This window comes from Acomys russatus, chromosome 25 (genome assembly GCF_903995435.1).
Source record: "Acomys russatus chromosome 25, mAcoRus1.1, whole genome shotgun sequence".
NCBI classification, from domain to species: Eukaryota; Metazoa; Chordata; class Mammalia; order Rodentia; family Muridae; genus Acomys; species Acomys russatus.
This window is the reverse complement of record NC_067161.1, coordinates 52,513,400-52,535,287: the sequence shown is the minus strand read 5'-3', so window position 1 is coordinate 52,535,287 and position 21,888 is coordinate 52,513,400. Positions and strand designations below refer to the sequence as shown.

The 21,888-nt window shown below is 51.3% G+C and overlaps 1 protein-coding gene across 2 annotated transcripts in view; it reads left to right on the top strand.

The window, feature by feature from the left end:
• Positions 1-21,888, top strand: part of Pitpnm3 (PITPNM family member 3) — a 70,882-nt gene that overhangs the window by 36,041 nt on the left and 12,953 nt on the right. For both annotated transcript variants that reach the window (XM_051167597.1, XM_051167598.1), the window contains 9 exons: positions 9,766-9,842; positions 10,176-10,411; positions 13,268-13,457; positions 13,859-13,981; positions 14,363-14,547; positions 17,598-17,770; positions 19,238-19,408; positions 20,611-20,805; positions 21,579-21,727. In XM_051167597.1, the coding sequence (XP_051023554.1) occupies positions 9,766-9,842; positions 10,176-10,411; positions 13,268-13,457; positions 13,859-13,981; positions 14,363-14,547; positions 17,598-17,770; positions 19,238-19,408; positions 20,611-20,805; positions 21,579-21,727 (1,499 nt within the window). The remainder of the gene's footprint in view (positions 1-9,765; positions 9,843-10,175; positions 10,412-13,267; positions 13,458-13,858; positions 13,982-14,362; positions 14,548-17,597; positions 17,771-19,237; positions 19,409-20,610; positions 20,806-21,578; positions 21,728-21,888) is intronic.

The window sequence follows — 21,888 nt, the reverse complement described above, 5'->3', positions numbered from 1 at the left end:
AATCTCTTTCCCTAATTTTCCTGTTGCTATCCCTGAGGATCTGTGTCTCCCCCCAACACTGGTTGGTGTGTACAGACCTGTGCCTCACACAGATTGGCAGGGTCCCGTGTCCACACAATGACCTTTAACCCAGTCCCTGGTTTCTTACTTGTCTCCATCTGTAGCGCCCAGTGGATTCCTGGGTCTCAGGGTTAGCCAGGGCCTTGTGAGTTCCCCTCCCCGACGGGCTTGTCAAGGCCCCAGCCCAGGTCTCTGTCCTCCCCTCAGCTGGCGTGGTGAGGTGGAAACCTTTTTTTTTTCAACTTGAAGGAATCTCTTGTGTCTTCAAAGTTTCTTTTCCTGGTAACAAAGGGAAAACAAGAGCCAGGGAGCTTTGCCACAAACCTTGAGGCAAAGGAGTTGGAACAGGCAGAAAATATAAAGTCATATCTCAGAAAGGAAAAAAAAATCACCTTGTTACATGCACTTTGAAAATATTCTTAGTTTTGATCTGTTTTTCTTCTTCTTCTTCTTCTTCTTCTTCTTCTTCTTCTTCTTCTTCTTCTTCTTCTTCTTCTTCTTCTTCTTCTTCTTCTTCTTCTTCTTCTTCTTTGAGTAGGCCGTGCATGAACAAGGTAAAAACTCAAAAGGCATGAACGATGACGCACGTATCTCCCTCTCTCCCTCTCTGCCCAGCTTGGCTCACCCAACCCTTCTTCCCAGACGTGAAGAGGATGACGAGTGTCTCATGTGCCAATCCAGACTGTGAAAACATGAACATATCCATAAATATTCACTTCCATATATATTTTTATATATACCCTACACAGATGGGAGCACTTGGTGTGCATCTCCCCCCTGCCTTCTGTGGATAATAAACCACGCTTCCCTTCCTGTCTCAGAAAATTTACAATGCTCAGGTTCATTGATCGTGGCCTTGAGTGTGTGCTCGATCTCTGTGATCTATTTTATTTAGCTTGTCCCCTATAGATTGCCTCTTGCCATTCAGTGTGGTCAACAGCACAGCTGTGATTGATGAGGTACATGTAACGTGTTCATCGTATGGACTTGGCCTTGCTGGGTCATGTGTGTTTTGTAATTTTACTGCCAGATGGCCCTCCTGAGAAGCTGTACTGGCTTTCGCTCCCAACCACAATGAAGGATGAAAACCTGTTTTCTCACAGTGTGTTGATAGAGACTGATCTGAGAAACACAAGCAAGGAGTTGTGGGTAATTTCAGTAAACTTTAGGGTTCTTGGCACACCTTTTTGTGTGTGAGAGTCATTTCCTGTCCCTTGGCTGGGAGCCACTGAGATTGGAAAGGATGACTCGGGCTTGGGCTGCATGAGGCGTGTTCTGTGTTCTGTCGTGAGAGTGTGGATTTCCAGGCAGGCAAGTCTGGGAGGCAAGTCAGGCCCCACTGGCCCAGCAAGCTCCTGTACCCAGTGGCAGGGACTGCCTGCTCTGCCTCCCAGCCCTGGCTCTTTGTGAGGGGACCCTGCTGTGGAGGAGGAGGCATTTAAAGATGGAAGAGATCACCCCTTTTCCTACTCCCTGACTTTAGGGAGAAAGAGCCTGACCTGTGGCCTGGGCTCAAATCTTTGTGCATTGTCACTTAGCTTTTCTCATTACAGTGACAAAATATCTGTCAGGGACTCAAAGGGTAAAGGGCTTTTTAATTTACAGTTTCAGTTTATTATGTGGGGAAGGCCTAGCCACAAAGGAAGGCCTTGCTTCTAGAGGCTGGTATCTGCCACCTAGACCCCATGTCCCCAACCTCCACAAAACAGTAATACCACCAGCTGGGGACACACTCCCTGTGGGAACATTTTATACTCCAGTCTTCTACCCAGAGAAAAGTCCCTTAGCTCCTCTGTGAGATGGTTAGGCCATCCTGGCTTCTTAGGATATTGTGAAGATCGCCCTAGACACTGGGTGAGGACTGGGCACTTGAGACACAGGTGAAGGGACCTGTGTTCAGTACAGCGGGCTCAGTGGGGACACCAGGGTTGGGGACACCCCACCCTTCTGGCCATCTCAGGATGGTGGCTTCCTCTCCCTGACATGGGTTTCAACCTTAGCTGGGCTACGTCTCCAAGCTGTTTCCATGCTCATTTGGTACCCAACAGTATGTTCTCAAGAGGTAGGGTCCAGGGCCCAGGCCCTAGTCAGGGTCAAGGGTCAGGCTTTCCTCTGACTGGTGTTCCTTTAAAGCCACTGATTCTCTGAAGGTCTAGACATAAGACCTCTATGAGGTAGCTAGGCAAAGCCAGGCGGATACGATTGGATTTTGAGTTAACAAGGCACAAGAGGAATCTCAGTTTGTAGATCCTCCTAACCCCGGGTGAAAATTCCACCCCAGCATCCCTACCAAGTGGAGATTGCATAACTTGCTTGCGTAACCTGGGGGAAGGAGAACTCCCTGCCTGCAGGCCAGCACAGGCCACTGTGGACAGCTTTAAACACTTCCAAAGTGTGCTCAGCCCAGAGATACTCACCCCACCATGCCACGCTGTTGTCCTCCCTCTACTCCCATGGCTCAGACATGGTTCAGCATGCTTCTATAGCTGGATCTGCAGTGTAGATCTGTGGTGTGGAGCTACAGTGCATACTTACTGAGCGATCTGTAGAATGGATCTGTGCAGTGGGTCTGTGGCATGGATCTATGGTGTGGATCTGCAGGGTGATTCCATAGAGTAAATAGGTCTGTGGTGAGGAATCTACAGCATGGGTCTACAGTGTGCATCAGCAGCATTAATTTGTGTTGTGAATCTGCTGTGGAAATAGCATGAGTTTTACAGCATGGATCTGTGGTGTGGTTTCTGCAGCGTGGGCATACAGTGTGGATCTGCAGCGTGGATTATGTAGCCTGGCATGCAGTGTGGATCTGTGGCATGGATCTACAGTGTATATTCTGCAGCCGGGGTATGCAGTGTGGATCTGCAGAGAGGATCTGCAGCGTGGATCTGCAGGTCTACTTTTCTGTAAACTGGGCCCCTAGACTTTCTACAGCTTTCCCGTCAAGTTATCAGGCTCCAAATTTGTCCTGGGCATAGCCCAAGGTCCTCATTTTGAACTGTAATTCTGGTTTGGGCAATCTTAGTTTTCAGCCCTGGAATATGTGACTAGACTTGGTCACATGGCCTAGATAAATTTTAGACATGTGACTTGGACTTGGTCACATGCCCTGGTTTTGTTCACATGATCCTTCAAACCAAGACCATCTTTGTAGCTGGATTTGTTTGGGTGTTTTCAGCCCTGACCCAAATTGGATGATAACCAGTGGGGTAGAGATCAGGAAGGGATCCTGAGTTATGTGCTAAATCCAAAGAGAAGATCTAAGTTTGTGATCAGCTTGTAAATGTGACAAAACATGCTTGTAGTGTCCAGCAAATGTACATATTTATAAACACTGTGAGACCAAAATAAAGATGGGCTAGCTAAAAGAATGTAATAAAAGGAAAGCAGAGAATGGGGTGAGACCAGTCCACTGTCACAGCATGCAGAAAAATTTACAACATTTAGGTGATTTCCTTTGTGTACAAGGCTCAAGGTCCCATCCCATCCCTTCTACCCACCTAGAATGTTGTTTCATGAGGCTGGAGGCTGGGAGCCCTGCAACCTGCAGGAGGGTGCTCTGGGTCTGGCTGATGACTGAAACAGGGGCTTTTTAGTTCAACTCTGAGGAACCGTCAGGGTCTGCCTAGCAGCAAGACTGGGCTAGAGTAAGGAAGTAGGCCCATGTTAGTCAACTTTCTGGTGAACAAACAAACAAACAACCCCCCCAAAGCAACACCCCCCAAACCTGCTTGATTCAATTAACTTTAAAGAAAGATAGGCTGAACATTCAATGTTCATTTTCACTTTTCAATAGCCTCCAGGGAAAAGTTTGCTGGATAGGAAATTTCCCTCTTTTATGACAGCCCAGGAACCTTCTGGAAAAGGCCTGCTACTTTCTCTGGTTTCTGTTGGTGTCACTGCTGTCTGCTACTGGTTATCAGTCTCCACCTAGTCTTTTGCCTCAGAGTCTCATAGGTGTCCGTCTACAGTTGCTTGCAGCCTGGGTGGCACAGTGCTGGGAGTGTGTAGTGAAGGAACCGGCTCACCTCCTGCTGACCAGGAAGCAATAGGAGAGACAGGAAGGGCCTGGACACCCTAGAGACACTCAAGGCCACACCCCTTCCTCCCAACAGACCCCATTTCCCAGTAGAACTGCAGCTTGGGGACCAAATCTTCAACACGTGGGCACTGGTGGGACATTCAAGATCCAGTTCAGAGCAAGAGAACAAAGCCATCGGACTGGTGCCAAACTGTGCTTCTACCAACGTGTGTAGTTCTAGATCTTTCAAACATTCAGGTCCCTTTCAGGACACGTTGCATGGTTCTAGGCTGGGCTGGCTCCATTCAGTTCACCCCATGGCTAGCTGGTAGAGGTGATGGTCACTGCCTGAGGGGGACTGGCAGGGTGGATAACGAAACTGAGAAGTGAGCATTCCCTCCCACTGGGTCCCATCAGAGTGTGGCAAGGGAGTGGGAGAATTGGGCTCTTCTGCCAGGCTAGGATAATGTTTTGCTTAGGGAACCAAGCACATGGGTGCTGACCTTGGCTTTTGTCTCTGGAACAGTGTGGTGCATGGTAATTAGAAGGGCTGATCATGATCTGTGATTTCCAAGGCTGTGATTAAGCAAAAATAGCCTCTATTCTTCTGTCGGTAGAAGGAGCCATGGTGAGCAAGATGGTCACCACCCTGGAGTTGGAGCTGGCAGGGTGCTGGGAGCAGGCACTGGGAGAGCTGGCTTGCCCCGAAGCCCATCACAAAACATTGCCACAAACCCAGCCTACCTGCCCTAAGTCTGGGCCTAGCAGGAACCCAGCCTGAACAAGGCCATGCAAACAGAAATAAACAGGTGGTGGAGAGAAACAGGTGGCCTGATGACCAAGGTCTGGGGCCCCTTGCAGGTGGCTTTCCACCACCCAGGATCCTTTGCTAGCATCTCATCAGCAAAAGCCTGGGAATCCTCTAGATGTGGAACAATACACAGGCCAGGCGCTCATATTCCAGAGTATCTTATCCTAGCTCCTCCAAGGACTTGCTCAGGGAATTATGCTTCCTAGATGAAGAGGGGCTCTTTCCTGAACCTGGTGTCTCTTGGGGCTTGAGCAGCTCAGAGAGGCTGTGTAGCTGTGAGCACCTGGGACCATTACTTCTAAGTAATTTTTACAAAAGTACCAGAGGCTGAAAGTTGATTAACTTCTGCTTTTATGAGGCCCCTAGTTTGAGGGAAAATAAAGTAACCCTAGCAGGCCATACTTCATTCAGCAAGCTGTGAGATAACCACTGTGGCCTAGGTAGATCTGAGGAAACTTGCCAGAAGGGGTGGCTATTTTGAGTAGGGTTTTGCAGAACACACAGGAGTTTTTGAGTTTGCAAAGGGAGGAAAGGCTCAGAAGCGCGAAGCAAAGGGTGACAGGAGTAGGAGAATCCCGTCCTGTGGGAGAATCAGACCCAGTGACCTTGACTATTGTGGGAGTTTCTTAAAAGGACGAGGCTTTGCTGGGTGTCGGGGTACATGCTATAAGCTTAGTATGCAAAAGGCAGAGGCAGGCCTTTAATCCCAACACCCCAAGAGGCAAGTGGATCTCTGAGTTTGAGGCCAGCCTGGTCTACAAAACAAATTCCAGAACAGCCAGAACTACACAGAGAAACCTTGTCTCAGGAAAACAAAAAGGCTGAGGCAGGAGGGTTGCCAAGGATTGGAAGCCAGCCTGGAACACATAATAAGATTTAGTCTCAAAACAGCAGCGGCAGCATCAACAACAGCAACGATAGCAACAAAGCAAAGCCTTAGGGGGTACAGACAGACAGACGACAGGCAGACAGAGCAATCTTAAGGCTAGTTTTCCACTTGTTCACGGAGGCCTCCGCTATCCTGCAGGTGACTCTGGTCCTGGCAGGAAGTAGTTCAGGCACCAGAGTCTGCATCTACCAGGCAATGTTTCCTGTCCTCCCTGGCTAAGAGCACATCTATAGCTCTGTGCATTCAAGGAAGCAAGGCTCTGTCCACAAACTGCAGAGGGAGTGAGATACTTCCTGGGGGGAGAGGCAGGGGGAAGTGGTGCTGCAGATGCCCCTGCCCAGCCTCTATCCCTCATCCCTACTGATTGGAAAGTGCTCCAGCATCATTTATGGCCACGATGCCAAGTGCACCCATTGATTCCACGAGTACCGAATAGGCCCCAGGGAGCTGACACCAGGCAGATGGAGGCTGTAGGAACTCCTAGGTTCATGTCACCAGTGAAGACTCAGGATCTAGCTCCTACCTAGCAGAGGGCACAGTTCCTAGGAGACAGCAGGGCCCTCATGTCTTCCCTGCAAGCTATTTATAGCCATGCGATGGTAATTTGTGGCAATCACAGCATTTAATCCTGTAATCACACTGCAAGCAGGCACCCAGCCCAGGGAGGTCGGTGAGCCTGCCAGGGCTCATCAGGAAGGGACTTGGCGGCAGGACAGGGATGTGGAGGCGGTTATGTCCCTATAGGCCTCCATCCCATCTTGTCAGCCATGCCCCACCCCCTGCGCCCCGGATAATAACAATAGCAGCTAACATGTTTCACAGGTTGCTCTAAAGGCCCTCCCCCAAAGGAGCTCACTTATCCTCACTGCTCCTCTACAGGTGAGTTTTATTATTATTGTGGCATTCCTGTACACCAGGTGAGAACACAGGCTTAGGTCACAAAGCTGATAAGAGCCATGTCTTGAACTCAGGGCCTTATTGTTTCAAAGCCCATGGTTTTGGAGACCATAGTCTCAGAGCTGGAGATGTCCCATCTACCCTGCTCCCCACCCCTGCTCTTCACCCCCTACTGACACTCTGGGTTCCTCCCTGCACCTGCTCCAGGGGCATGCTCAAGAGGCCCCATGCACATCACAAGACTACTTTTTACTTTGTGTTGGCTTTGGCTTCTTTCCCAGACACACTCTCCCCAGTGACAAATGGTTTCATGTTCTAGAAAGAGGACTTGGGCAGCAGACCTGGACTCAATTTATCGGACGCTCTTTGCATTTTGCTTCTGCAGGGAGGGACAGTCTGCAGCTTGCAGCTCAGAAGGGCAGGGCACCACCGCCTGGCTGAGTGCCATCTTCAGTGGAGGTGGAGCCCTCTAGTGGGGATTTCTTGGTCTTATTTGTTCCGTGGCTGACCCAAATGACCTGGGATGTGTAAGCCACATCTTAAAGAGTATACTCATCTGTAAAATGGGACTAAGGACAAGAGCCATCTAAACTGAGAAGGCAGTTGGGAAGATGATGAGTTGACACATGCCAACCCATAATAAGGGCTCAACGAAGTGAGCCCACTCCTACTGTCTTTTACTGTTGCTCTGTTCTGAGTGCGGAACCTAGGCTTCCTCTCTTCAGGCTCAGAGCCAGGTCTTTTGTAGTTAGAAAAAGACAGAAGGGCTAGGGGAAAGAGTGGCCCTGGCCTTCCATCTCAGCATTCAGGAGGCAGGGGCAGGAGGATGGTGAATTCCATGCCAGCCCAGGCTTCCCAGGTAGACCTTGTCTTAATGACAGTACAAAGCAAAAACAAGAAGCAGTGGTCAAAAAGATGGCTCCATGCCGTGCAACTGTGAGCTCCTGAATTCAAATCCCTAGAAACTCATAAAGCTGGACACAGTAGACCACGTGTTGACAATTCCAATGCTCCTACTGCAAGCTGGGAAGTTGAGACAGAATTCCCAGAAGCTTGCAGGTGACCCTGTCTCAAACAAGGTGAGAGGTGAGGACCAATGCCTGAGGTTATCTTCAGACCTCCACATGCAGGCTGTGGCATACACACCACACACAAGCACAGGTGCACGTGTACACACACACACACACACACACACACACACACACACACACACACACGCACGCACGCAAGCACTCACTCACCCTATATGAACAGTGACAGAAACAGACAGGCCAAACTGTCCCCCATTCGGGAAACAATTTTCATCTACACAGAAGTGGCTCAGAGCTTGGTGGGATGGATGAAGGAAGGACTCTTGGGGTGGCAGGCATTGTTTAAGTAAAGGGTGGCTGGGGCATACCTCAGATCTCTTTCCATATAAGAATTTGACTTAGACTGGCAGAATTCAGATCATGTGTCTTAGATCAAGCGTTGGCACATTATTCTGGAATAGTCCAGAGAATAGATATCTAAGGGTTTGAAGGCTGTGCGTCTGTTGCCACAGCTGAAGTTGGACGCTGTGGTGTGAAAACAGCCATGGATGATACGTAAAGGGATGACCTGTCTGTTTTCTAAGGAAACTTCATTTACAAAACAAGTGGCAGGTTCTTTCTTGGCTATAGAGCTCAGGGGCTCCAAGAAATCATTCCTGGAGGTGTTGGGTTAGGCAGCTGGCAGCACACTCCTGAATGACCTCAAAGCTCCTAGTTGATGTCAGTGTCATCCTATGTGATGGCCTTCCTTTTCTGAGTGGTCTCCTTCCCCCGCCTGGGCCATATAGTTCAAAGCCCTGCTATCCCCCTATGAGCATCCAGGTTTGATTATTTTATTTATTTGGGGTGGGAATGGAACCCAGGCCTTGTGCATGTTAGGCAATTGTGTTCTACCTCTGAGGTACACTCCCAGTCCCAAGCAGATATTTTAAAAATTATAATTACCGGGCAGAGGAGGCGGGTGCTGCAGAGGCTGATGGGCCAACGTGGAAAGTTGACACCACAGTTAAGAGCACATGTTCTTGCAGAGGATCTGGGTTCAACTATTAACACCCACATGGTAGCTCACAACCGTTTGTAACTCCAGTCCCAGGGGATCCAATGTCCTGGATTCTCTCTGACCTTCGTGGCAAACAGTGGCACACGTGTTACACAGATACACATTAAGGCAAACACTCAACAGCAGGCTGGTAAAGTGGCTCGGCAGATAAGGGCACTTGCCGTTAAGTCTGATAAGCCAAGTCCAATCCTTGGGGCCCACATGATCAAAGGAAAGACTTGACTGCTGTGGGTTGTCCTCTGCATGTGTGTATGTGAGCACACACACATTATACAAACACACAAACAAATAAGTAATGCAATAAAAGAAAAATAAGCAACAAGCCCCAGTCAACCAAAGCAGGAAAACAAAAATGAAAAATAAATATTTTCTAATGAGTGCTGGGCTTGCATTGTGGTAAAGGCTGAGAAGCCCTGTGACCTGCCCGGCCACACAAAGCACATGAATATAGTGGAGGCCAGAGGGTAACTCCAGCCAAAAGGTGGAGACTCAGAAACATAATATCCCAAGGCTGACACCGTGACCATCCCAGCCCTTTGCTCTGTCCTGGCCTCAGCAGAAGGTCTGGCACTAGACCCAGGGACTGAGCCTCTCAACTCAGCTCCTGGGTTCAGAGCTAAACCTCCTGGAAGCTCCTCAGATGCACGCCCAGGAGGCACAGGGGATCTTAGCCTGGTCACACTCTCCAGCTGTTTTCAGGGGCCGAATTCCTGGATGTCACAGGACTCTATCACAACTGCCGCTACTACTGGTAAAGTAAGCAGGATGGCTCTTTCTTAGGACATCCTGTCTCATCTAAGATGGCTGTCCTCAGCTGGGCTTCTTTTTCTTAGAAGGGCTAAGCCATTTTGCATTGTATAGGCTCCAGAGGTGAGGGCCTGGACTCGGGACAATCCCTAGCTCTTTTCTGTACTCCTAGCGTCCAAATAACCCAGGGCTGACCTAGGGGACACTAGTGCAGTGGGAACCTGCTGCATTCTTCCTCTGTCCTTTCTGCAGGAGAACTGTACCGAGTGTCCCTTAGAAGGCAGCGGTTCCCAGCCCAAGGAAGCATCGAGATCCATGAAGATGGCGAGGTGCGCTGGGTTTGGAGGCATCCGGTCCATCTGTGGCCAGCATCCTCAGAAGAGCCCTAGGATGGTAGACAGGCTGCCTAGCTTCCATCCTGTTCTTTGCTGTATGGCCTTTGAGTTGTTCTCTGGGCTTCAGGCTCCCATAGGCACAAGAAGAGTCACTTTAGACTCATCTTTCTGTGGTGCCCATTGAGGACCTGGCCCTCTTGGTAGCCTTTTGGATGGTCCAGAGTCCCACAGTGGTCATGGAGTGTCAGCCATTGTCCCTGTGTCTGTCCTTGTTCGTCCTGGATTTCTGCTGCCTGCCCGTCTCTATCTCTGCCGTGTCCTCCTCAGGAAGGCTGCTCACAGCGCTCCTGCAAGACGCATGTCCTCCTGCTGGTGCTGCATGGGGGCAACGTCCTGGACACTGGCTCTGGTGACCCTTCCTGCAAGGCGGCCGACATTCACACCTTCAGCTCAGTGCTGGAGAAGGTCATGCGCGCCCACTTCCCTGCTGCCCTGGGCCACATCCTCATCAAATTCGTCCCTTGTCCTGCCATCTGCTCGGAGGCTTTCTCGCTCGTCTCTAAGTGAGTTATTCTGGCTTGTTTCCACTGTCTGAGTTTGGTGTGGGAGGTGTAAGTGGACGGGATACCCCTGCCTTGGGGGCACCTGCTGGGTGTCATGTCAGAGTTGCTGAGAGTGTCTCTAGTGGGATATGGTCATTAAGAGTCATCTGCCAGGAACCTGGGAGTGCCAAGGTCCCAGCGCTAGCCCAGTTCTACTTCCTATGCTTCAGTTTGAATCACACAAGAAATGGGCCTTGGAAGTTTTATCCATTTCTACCAGTTATCCAGAGAATGGAGCCAGGAATCATACCAAGGCAGTCTCACACTAGAGGACGGCCCCATAGGCATGGGTGTTCTAATGGAGGCAGCAGACCAAGGCATGGCTGGCACTCAGTCAAGAAAAACCTCCCAGAGAAGTTAACTTGAATGTCACAGTGAGGCTAAGTGTATGTCCCATACAGTCAGCCTGGACTTGATTCTGGCTCTGTGACCCTGGGGAATCGTGTAACCTTTTCCTGCCTCAGGTCCCCCCTGTCTGTAGAATGGAGATGATAATGTTATTGACTGATTTCTAGAGGATAAGGGTACTGGTGCTGGGGTGCGGGTGGGTCTAAACACACCACAGCACACGCGAGGTGCCCACACAGATCTGTACTGTCACTGGCTGTGGCACTGACCTCTTTCTAGGTCCAGGGCTACACTTGGGCCTCTCTTTCCTATTGGTGGAGAATGCCCTGCCCTAGCTCATAGCTGAGAGCCAACTGGTAGAATCTGGGAGGGAAAAGATGGTCTGACAGAAGCAGAGGCTGAACATGAGGCCACTTTCTGCAAATTCCAGTACATGCCTCTTAATGTGGACCTATGTACCAGTGAGGGACAGACTGAGGGACCAAGGGCTCTGTGGGAATGGGGTCCTATGGAGACATTCTATCCGCTGTACCAGGACTTGAGGGCTCCACTGCTCTAGGTGTCAGTGTTGAAGTAGCTGAAGGTGGGTGCTTGGAGCCAGTAGGACACCTGTTTTCTTTCCAATTGTCTGCAAAACAGGCTTTGTGCACCTGCAGGGCCAGGTGGCCTGGACAAAAAGTAAATTGTCAAGACTGAAGCAAGGAGGCCAGACTTCCCTGCAGGTGGGGTGAAAGGGAGCTGTTGGCACCCTTGTCTCATGCCCCCCTCATAATGGCCTCAGATAGTCCCTCCTTCAAACCCCTCCCCCAGGCTTTCTTCTTTGGGGGCACACTCAAGGTACCGAGAGAAGGGAGCTTATAATCTTAGCTGTAGCCAGATGGGGCTCTGAGCCCAGGGGCTCCAGTGTGGGATGGGCCCTAGAGCCCTGTCTTCCACTTTCATTGGCTCAGATCTAGCAAGAGAGGGACCATTCGTTTCCCTGCAGGCTCCCTGAATGGTGCTCAGAGGCTGGTTTTCCTGGGTTCCTAGGATGCCCTCAGGTGGATCTTCATCAGAGATAGAAGACAGGAAGGAAATCTGTGGCTTCCCAGCTTAGCCAACTGCCCCAGTTTCTCCTGCACCCCATGTCAAATGCAGGAGGTGCAGCAGCTGAGGGGGTGGAGCCCTGGACTCTGCTCCTTAGACAAAGGCTTGCTGCTGTTCTTCTGTTGTAGGATTAAGGAGCAGCTGAGCCTGAGGCAAGGCTGTAGTCCCTCACACTCACAGTAGTCCCAGAGTTAATCTTGTTGGTCCACAATCCATCTCAAGACCCCTGCCTCTCACCCACCCCCAGGATAGCTGATCTCCAGAGCTGGGTCATCCCTATCTCAGGAAGACGGATGGTCAGGCCCTTTGAGGGGACAGCAGGAGGGAGCTTACTCCCCCCCCCCCCCGCCAGCAGCCCTTGCCAGGGCCATTAATCACCCGTAATCACTGCTGGGAGGGAGCTCCTTCTCGGCTAATTAAAATCTCTCCGGCTGCAATCGAGGCCTGTTTCCTCTAATTTGTGTTCTTTAGAGATGAGAAATGGTTGGTGGGGCCTGCCTCACACACTACTAGGACTCTGCCATGTGCTGAGGGTGCCTGAATCTCGTCACCTGTCCTAGATTCTGTTGGTTCTCATCCAGTCTGCTCCCAGCCTTAGGCGCTCTGGAGCTAGGCATGTGGGGTAAGGGCCGGCTGTTGGCCTGAAGTAAGACGTTCTCAGACTCCCTCTGCGTCTGTGCAGCTGGGCCCAGTAAAACATTAGGGTTGCGTGAGACATGGGCAGGGGGGGGGGCGGCGGTGTGCGACACAGAGGCAATCTGGGTAGGGATGGGAAGTCCTGTTAAGTCTGGGCTGCCCAGGGAGGGATGAGGGACTTCCTAGGAGGGAGATGGAGGGATGCAGTGTCCTCTGGTGGAATTCTGTACGGGAGGCTCCTAGGCATCACAGCAGAGGGTCTGTCCCCTGAACATTAGAACATACCATCATACTTGCAGCTAGGTGCCACCTTTACACTGGAGCAGTTGTCCCAGCTCCACGATCAATTTCTTCCCTCACTGCTCCCTTCTCAGGGTTCCCGACCAGCGGCTTCCTCCTCCAGGAAGTCTACCAGGGTGCTGTCTACCCTCCCTGTTCTACGTTAGAAGTTAGATTCTCCAACTTCTTTCAGAATTAGGGTGGTTTTCAGGCTCCTGCCAGACAGCGTGGCCATGCTACACCACAGGCTAGCATAGGCTAGCATAAATAGAGTCAGCCCAGCCTTGAGCCCTCATGCCCCACCCCCACCCACCACCTGCCCCACCCCATTGTTTGTGATTTGCATCATGAGACCTTATCCTGGGTCTTTAAATTTTTCTGAAGCTGGGCATGGTGCAAAGAGCCTAAAGGCCCGTGCCACCCGTTTCTTGGTCCTGGCTAGGCTGACTTTGGGCCCCCTGTCTGCAGCCTGAACCCCTATAGCCACGACGAGGGCTGCCTCAGCACCAGCCAGGACCACGTTCCCCTGGCTGCCCTACCCCTGCTGGCCATCTCCTCCCCACAGTACCAGGATGCTGTTGCCACTGTCATTGAGCGAGCCAACCACATCTACGGCGAGTTTCTCAAGTCCTCTGATGGGACTGGCTTCAGTGGGCAGGTAGGACATCTTACTTTTTCTCACTCTGTGTCAACTGCTACCTAAAAGAGGGGCTGGGGTGTGTTGCAAGGATCAAGGCAGGCTAGAATTGTAGCATCTGAGACTGAAGGAGGCCTTTGATGGGGAGGAACCATCCCCATATTACAGACAGAAAAACTGCCCTGATTTGGAGTCCATGCTGACCCTTAGCTAGTCCGAGTCCTAAGTATGGCCTGACCATAGGCCTCTGGCTGACCCCGAAGGAAATTTGCTGTCAGGATGAGCCTACCCTCCATTTGGGCCCTAAGCAACTCATTAGGACAGATTATTTATTCTCTTATGGGGACATGCCCCTACTCCAACTGGATGTTGGGTGAGAGGGCTGCGGCAGGCAAGCCTGCAGCCCAGCTGTGCCTCTGCAGGTGTGTCTCATCGGGGACTGTGTGGGCGGCCTCCTGGCTTTCGATGCCATCTGCTACAGTGCGGGGCCCTCAGGGGACAGCCCTGGAAGCAGCAGTCGGAAGGGGAGCATCAGCAGTACCCAGGTGTGGTCAGGCTGGGGGATGGGAGAGGGGGCATGTGTGTATCTCAGGAGCAGGTGGCTTCCCAGGGGAAAGTGGGGCTGGGCGTTCGTGTTGGCATTATGGCGTCTGTGAAACAAAGTGTATGGGAACAGCAAAAGCATGTTAACGCAGACCAAGAAATGGGCCCAGAGGATGCCTGCTAATGCTCGTCTCCCTAGAAAGCTGTCCAGTGTCCTGACAAGGTTGTCCATCCCTGTGGCTATAGGAGACAGCCTATGTGCTGTGTGCCTACACCACCACCTACTGCCATGAGTACATGTTCGGAAAAAGAGAGGTTCACTTATGCCAAGGGGAGGAGGCAGAGTCCCAGAACCCTTAGGGTTGCTACGCTTTCTGCTCAAGGACTCCCCTCTGGTGGTGGAGGAGGACTGCAATCTGGCCAGCAGCAAGCGGCTCAGCAGGAGCAACATTGATGTCTCTAGTGGAGTGGAGGATGAGGACCCCAAGAGGCCACCGGCACGGAAACAGAGTGACTCCTCCACTTACGACTGCGAGGCCATCACCCAGCATCACGCCTTCCTCTCAAGGTAAGCCTTTCCCAGCTGCTGCCTTCACAGCTCAGGGTATCCATGAGAGCAAGGATGCTGACTCAGAGTCACCAGCCGGGCCTGTGGCCAGCCAGTCATCCTAGACCCTCCCACAGGGCCTCATACATAGCAGAAGATTTCTGGAACCGGAGCCGTTTGTCATTGGCCCTGCATCCACACCAGGGAATCTTCTTCTGTTTGTCTCGTCTCTGTTCAAACCTACAGACACTGGGGACTGTCTGTTCCACCTCTCTGGGCTTTGGCTTCCTCTCTGTGAAAGAACAGGGCTGCCTAGCGGCTTCTTGTAAGCTCGGAGAGTCTGTTGAGGTCACAGATAGGGGGCGTGCTCAGTGGACTACCCCAGGGTTTGTACTAATTGTTTCTCAGAGAAGGAAATGTCATACCACTGGATCCTGAAGACCAGGGGCCAGCATCCTGCTCTCCCTGTCCTCACCTCAGTGTCCTGGACATGACAAATGCCGTAAACCATCCTTGCACTTTCTGGAAAAGGTGGCTAATGAGCAGCTAAATGAACCATCTGCACATTGATTCAGGAGAGAAATGAGCACTGAACATGGACCCACACTGGTGGGGGTGGGGGCGTCTTTTCCTCCTCATTTCTCTTCAATTTCCCCCTTTCTGCCCCTCTCCACTTTCCCTCACTTGCTTCCTAAGTGACAAGTATCATGGGGTCATCAGAACAGTGTGTGTGTTTGTGTGTGTGTGTGTTCTTTTTTTTTTTTTTTTTACATAATTTGTATGTAGTTTTACTAAATAACAAAGAACCCAAAGTATCTTACACTGTGACCTTTCCCCCATATAATTAAAAATACTTGGCAAGTATCCTTAATGCAATATAAATTTGGATTAATAACTATTTCCTAATGGATATTCTGAGTTTTTTTCCAGTGCTTTGCTATTACAAAAAACGCTATACTGGAGATATATATATACATTTTAAAAAAGATTAGTTTTAGTTTCACTTATGTGTATGTGTTTCTGTGTATGTATGCATAAGAACCTGCAGAGGCAGAAGAGAGTAGTGGATCCGCTGGAGCTGGAGTTACAGGTGGCTGTGAGGCCCCTGACGGTGGGTGGGGGAAGCAGTTGTCTCTCTCTGCCCTATGCTGGAGACCTTTGTGCATAAACATTAATGTATATGCTGGACTTAGAGTAGTCTCGCCTTATCTGTGGTTTTGTATACTGTGGCTTCCACTTAGTTGTGGCCACCCATGATCTGATGATCTTAAACACAAAGTTCCAGAAGTAAATCAACTCTAAACTATAAGTAGGTGCGATGCGCTCTCGTGCTGTCTTGCTCTGGCTACGGATCACTCCTTCGTCTAGGGTGTCTGCTCCGTGTATGCTGCTTACCTGCTGATCACTTGGCTGCCATCTCAGGTATCAGATCCACTGTCACGGTACCACAGTGCTTGTGTTCACATGGTCCTTGCTTTACTTTGTAAAGGTCCTAAAGGGTGAGAGTAAATAATGATGCTGGAAATTTTAGATCTGACCCAGAAAAGCTGCGGGCATCCTCTCTAAGAGAAAATATAAATTTACAATACTTTGCAAGAGACACCTATGTAGCTTACATCACAATATTTGTTACAATTGTTATATTTTATTAATTGTTCTCTTAATGTGCTTAATGTGTAAATTAAACTTTATCTCAGGCACATTAACTACAGGAAAAGCGCCATATGTAAAAGGTTTATCACATTTACTGAGGTCCTGGGATACATCTCTGTGGCTGGAGATGGATTCCTGGAGGCGGGATAGGGGGCTGCAGGTTCTGTAGTGCTGAGCTTTGAATGTTAAGGCTCCTCTATCAAGTCAGCCTCTGGAGCAGCATCCATGTACAAATGGGGGTTGTGAGGTGAAAAACTCAACATTTCTGGTTCATCCTTGAAACATCCTATAGGAAATCTCAAATCTGAAGAGCAATCAGATATCTGCGACTTTCAGTGGTGAGCCCAAGACAGCCAGCTTCTCCCTCTGGTGAAGGAACAGATGGCTGCTGCTCTGGCAATTAAGTAGCTGGCATGTGTTTAGGGACCGTGCTGCACATGAAATATATGCTGTTAAACTCCGTCACCATTGGCTGAGAACAGGAGGCAGTGTGTGAAGACTGGGTACCCGTCTGCACGCTGGCTCATTCCTGAGGGTGGACCCCTCACCTGTAGCATTTAACTGTTAACTTTGAAAGGTTTTTCTCCAACTGGAGTATTTTAGATTAATTTGCTTTCAGAAGTTGACACATCATGAAATACCCCTGGCATGGTTTAACCCTATACTGTCCCAGGGAGGCAGCCTTAGCCTCTGCTCACCTTCAGCACCCAGCTCTACATCTGTGGCTAACCCCAACTTTGAAGTTTTGGGGTATATTGGGCTCATGGGATGAGAATGTGGTGTCCTGCTTTCAGGCATATGTCAAGAGGAGGGGGGCGGGGAGGCCAGGCTGTTTGCACCTATGACTGCCTGTGGCCTGAAATATGAGTTATGGTTAAAAAACAAAAAACAAAAAACCCCTGGTGCTGACAGCATCACCAGCAGCAGCCAGCTGGACCATGTGCTGGCCAGGATGGCCTCCCGTGGGAAGTGCAGGGATTTTCAGGGTGGCTGTTACAAACAGCATGGAGGGGCAGACCTGCCTGTGCAGGATGCTCGGTTGCTCTCAGGTGCTTAGCCAGGTTTCATAAGAAAAGTTGTAGCAGAGCCCAGCTACACAGATTGCTTAAACATTTTTTTTTGTGGCTCTCTGACATGGCAGAATAAGTCCAGGCTGTGGATGCAGATGGCCCACGAAGTCTTTCAGACTCACCACTTGGCCCTGTGTGGAAAACGTTTGCTGAACTCAGCTCCAGACAAATATTGGCTGGGTCTGGGTGGCCAATGCGGGAGTCACCAGTCTGTGTGGATGGTGTCAACAGTGGTCTCTGGTTCTGAGTCCCATTCCGGTGATAGAGGATTGGGCACCCTGCTCTCAGAATGCAGCTGTGCTCCCATGGGCCTGGCCCCCCTCTGATCTGCCGTCTTTCCCCTGGCAGCATCCACTCCAGTGTGCTGAAGGACGAGGCTGAGGCTCCTGCAGCTCGCACACCCCAGCTCTCTGAGGTCAGCCTGGGTCGCTTTGACTTTGACGTGTCTGACTTCTTCCTCTTCGGCTCACCCCTGGGCCTGGTCCTGGCCATGCGGAGGACAGTGCTGCCTGGGATAGATGGTGGGTATGGGTTAGCCAACGGCTCAGGGGATCAACCTGGGGGCGGGTGGGAGGGTAGACAGAGTGATGGAGGCAAGGTAGATACAGAGAAATGATAGAAACTGGGGGAGAGGACTGGCAGCCTCTCCAGCTTAGACCAACGTGAGGCAGCCTGGTGGACTTCACTGTTCCTTCCATGTGTCCTGTGGTCATGCCCCCAAGAGGATGTAGACCACAAACATTCCCTCTATCACAGCAAACCCTCCCTCCCTGTGCCCAGCACAGTTCCTGAAGCCAGATGGGTCTTAGAACCTCCCTACCCAAACTAGCCCTGGGTGCCTTTGCCATGTAGCACCTGAAGCCTGAAAGCTCTTTCCAGCTCTTATAAAGCAGAGACATGATGCCATTTGACCAGCATGCGCATTACAGAGAGTCTGAGCATAGGGGTGCTGCTGAGCCTCTGCTGAGGCTCTCAAGTGAGGAGCTGGATGGAGGAGAGGCAGAACACATGACTTCAGCGTTGCAGAGGAGACTTAAGGCACTCTGAGTCCAGCAGATCTAAGCTTCCTGACCCAGGATTGCTGGGAGGCAAAGGCCTCCCTGGAGACACCTGCTGGCCAGTGTAGGAAGTGCTTCACCTGGTCTCACCGTAGTGGTTAGTTAGGTGAACTTAAAGAGGTATCGCAGTGTCAACAGTGGAAGGGGGCCCTTGTAGTCTGAAGAAAGTACTGCCTGAGCACAGAGGAAGGCAGGCAGGAAGCCTGCAGGTGCTCACCAGGGCTGCAGTGCTGGACGTCAATCATGGTGCCCCTCCAGGCAGCAGATTGACAAGGCCTTCAGTGCCAAACTGGATGGATAGTGTGATGGCTAGTTTTCTGTCAACTTGACACAAGCTAGACTCATCTGAGAGGAGGGAACCACAATTGAGAAAAATGTCTCCATAAGACTGGCCCTTAGGCAGGACTGTGGGGGCATTTTCATAACTGATGATTGATGTGGAAAGGCCTGAAAGGCCCAACCCATTGTGGGTGGTCCTGTCCCTGGGTGGGCGGTCCTGGGGTGTATAAGAAATCGAACCGAGTAAGCCAGCAAGCAGCGCTCCCCCATGGCCTCTGCTTCAGTTCCTGCCTCTAGGTTCCTGCCTTGAGTTCCTGCCCTGACTTCCCCCAGTGATGGAGTGTGACCTGAGAGTTGTAAGATGAAATAAACTCTTTCCTCCCTGAGTTGCTTTTGGTCATGGTGTTTTAGTACAGAAATACAGACCCTAAGACTAAGACTGGTAACAAGGACCCAGGGGAGGTTCTTGAGCAGGAGAGGAGGCCACTCAAGCGTCATTCCAGGGAGCTGTGTAGAGCCATTAGAAAGGGGCTTTGCATGTGTTTGAGCAGGAGAGAGAGTGAGCCACTCAAGGCTGCATTCTAGGGAGGAATTTAGAGGCATTAGAAAGATGCTTCTGCATGTGTCTTCTTCCCACCCCCCGCCCCCCAGGGTTCCAGATGCGTCCTGCCTGTAGCCAGGTCTACAGCTTCTTCCACTGTGCAGATCCCTCTGCCTCACGGCTCGAGCCACTGTTGGAGCCCAAGTTCCACCTGGTGCCTCCTGTCAGCGTGCCTCGATACCAGAGGTTTCCCCTGGGCGACGGACAGTCTCTCCTGCTTGGTAGGTCCTGGGGCTGTGAGAATGAGCCGAGTTGGTGGCTGGTAGGTTCTAGGAATGCTCTTTCTGGCTCAGTCTCTCAAGCTGTCATCTATGGGGTGGCTCATGGGAGCAGGGCTGTGCTGATAGAGGAGAGGGCAGGAAGCTAGAAGGCTTCATTGCTCTAGAGTAGCTGCTTTGGCCAACGACCTTCTCTGCCAGGCATCTTGGTGCCAGGGCTTTGCCCACCCCACCCACTGGCAGGCTTCCGTTTGAGCTTCTATGGCTAAAGCTGGAATAACAGTGGAGTTGTTGGCCTGAGGGCAAGTCAAAGGAGTGTGCCCAGTGCTGTTTCCCAGCACCCATCCCAGACCCTGCACAGGCACAGCAGAGAGTGTGTAGTCCTGCTGGGAATCACGGACAAGGCCTGGAGGAGGGGTGTATTTTGATAGGTAGAGAGGCATTGGAGGGATAATTGGAGTAGCTTGGTTTGGAGTAGTTTAGTGAAGGACCAGTGCATTCTGAGTTCAAAAGGATACATACGTGACTGGGGATATGGCCAAAGGCAGGCCCGAAGTGGACAGTCAGGCACTTGGCAACCAGAGTCTTGCCTCCATAGCTCCATATCACCATCGAGGAACTCCAGCCTAATGGTTTTCAGAGGTTTTGGCCAGAGATTGGGGCGGGGGGTGCTACACCTGTGACTCATTTCAGGGTTAAAACTTACCCCTCCTTGCTCCTCTCCTCAAAGGGATACATTTGTCAATAACTATGAGGAAGCAAGGCTCAAAGCTTGCTTCTGCTGCTTTGATGTTCCCTCCAAAAAGGGGCTCCCCCAATCTTAGAGGTCCCCCACCTCCAGCTTGCAGGCTGAAGTCATCTCCGTCTACTTCCACCTCAGCCATTTGCCTCCGTGGATCAGGGGAAGAATTTGATGAGAGAGCGAACATTACATCATGACCTCAGCTAGGCCTTAGAGCCAGTAGCTCAGGCAGGCTTCCCGGTGGCTTAGGGAGATAGGGTGATGCTGAGATCACCACTCATGTCTATATCCCTCGCAGCTTGGACTATGCTGGTGTGTGGGTGGGTATGGGGCACCAGTAGCCTGCTAGACCTGGCCTAGCTTCTCTGCATTCCCAGTCTCTTGCCCAGCATGGGGCTGGCGCTAAGTAAGGCACTCTGTTGGAGACTCATTGCTTGCCCTGACCTTGCAATTCCCCCTCCAGCTGATGCCCTGCACACCCACAGCCCCCTCTTCCTGGAGGGCAGCTCCAGGGGGAGCCCCCCGCTTCTGGACGCCCCTGCTTCGCCCCTTCATGCCCCAAGATTCCAACGCCCAGGACGGAGACTAAGCGAAGGCAGCTCCCATAGCGACAGTTCAGAGTCCTCGGACAGCCTGGCACCTATGGGTGCCTCCCGCAGTGAGTGAGGTCCTTCTGGGGCCCAGCTGCATTGAGGGACAGGGACCTTCCCTGAGGGTGGTGGGTCCACAGCAGGGCTATTGTGGGCAGGCCTTTGGGTTGGGAAGAGTTGTGAAAGAAGCCATGATGACATTCTTGTCTTTGGGAAATGTAGTGGGGTTGGGGGCTTGGTGGTGGGTGGAGGACTGATCTGGCTTTCCTCCGAGTCTTCGTTGATTTCCTAGGCTAAGCTCTGACCTAGAACAGAGCCCTGAATGTACCATCTAGGACTATGTTTTTCCTGCTCTCCCCAAACTCAATACTAGGTATTAAGCCCAAGGCCCTCACACATGCTGGGCAAACACTACCAGCTTAGCCTTATTTCCAACCTTTGAGTCTGAGTTCTGATCTTGAATGGTGCTTTGACCTCATATGTAGTTTTGACCTCTGACCCTATACAAGCCTCTGATCTCTGATCATGCACTATGCCCTGACCTTTGCAGGCAGACTGATTCCTGACCTTGGAGAGAGGCCCTGGGAAATCACTGTGGAACTGCACCCTGAGGTGCAGCTATGGCTGTCTCCATGGGCCTGGTCCTCCCCCTTGTGACTAGTTGGGAGCCCATGTCTTAGTGGAGGGTAATCGGAAGGGCTGGTGAAAGTGTAGGGGTCCCCTCCCCATCCAGCTCACGCAGAGCAGCTGCTGTGGCTCCAAGCTTGTTGGCACATTTCCAGTGAGTCTATGCCTTGTGGCTTTTGGCCATGCTGCCCTCACTTCTCTCTTGGCCCCACAGTCACAGCCAAATGGTGGGGAACCAAGAGGATTGACTATGCCCTGTACTGTCCTGATGTCCTCACCGCCTTCCCCACTGTGGCCCTGCCCCATCTCTTCCACGCCAGCTACTGGGAGTCTACTGATGTGGTTGCCTTCATCTTGAGACAGGTATTGTGGCTCCTTTATTGGGCCCAGCCTGTTGGACCCTCTAGGGAATCCCAGGCTTCTCCTGTGGCCTCTATCTGACAGTGCTGGGAAAGCCCTGGGGCACTGGTGCCAAGAGAAAGTGACAGGCTAGAGAAGGGTTCCCTTAAGAACACCGAATTTCC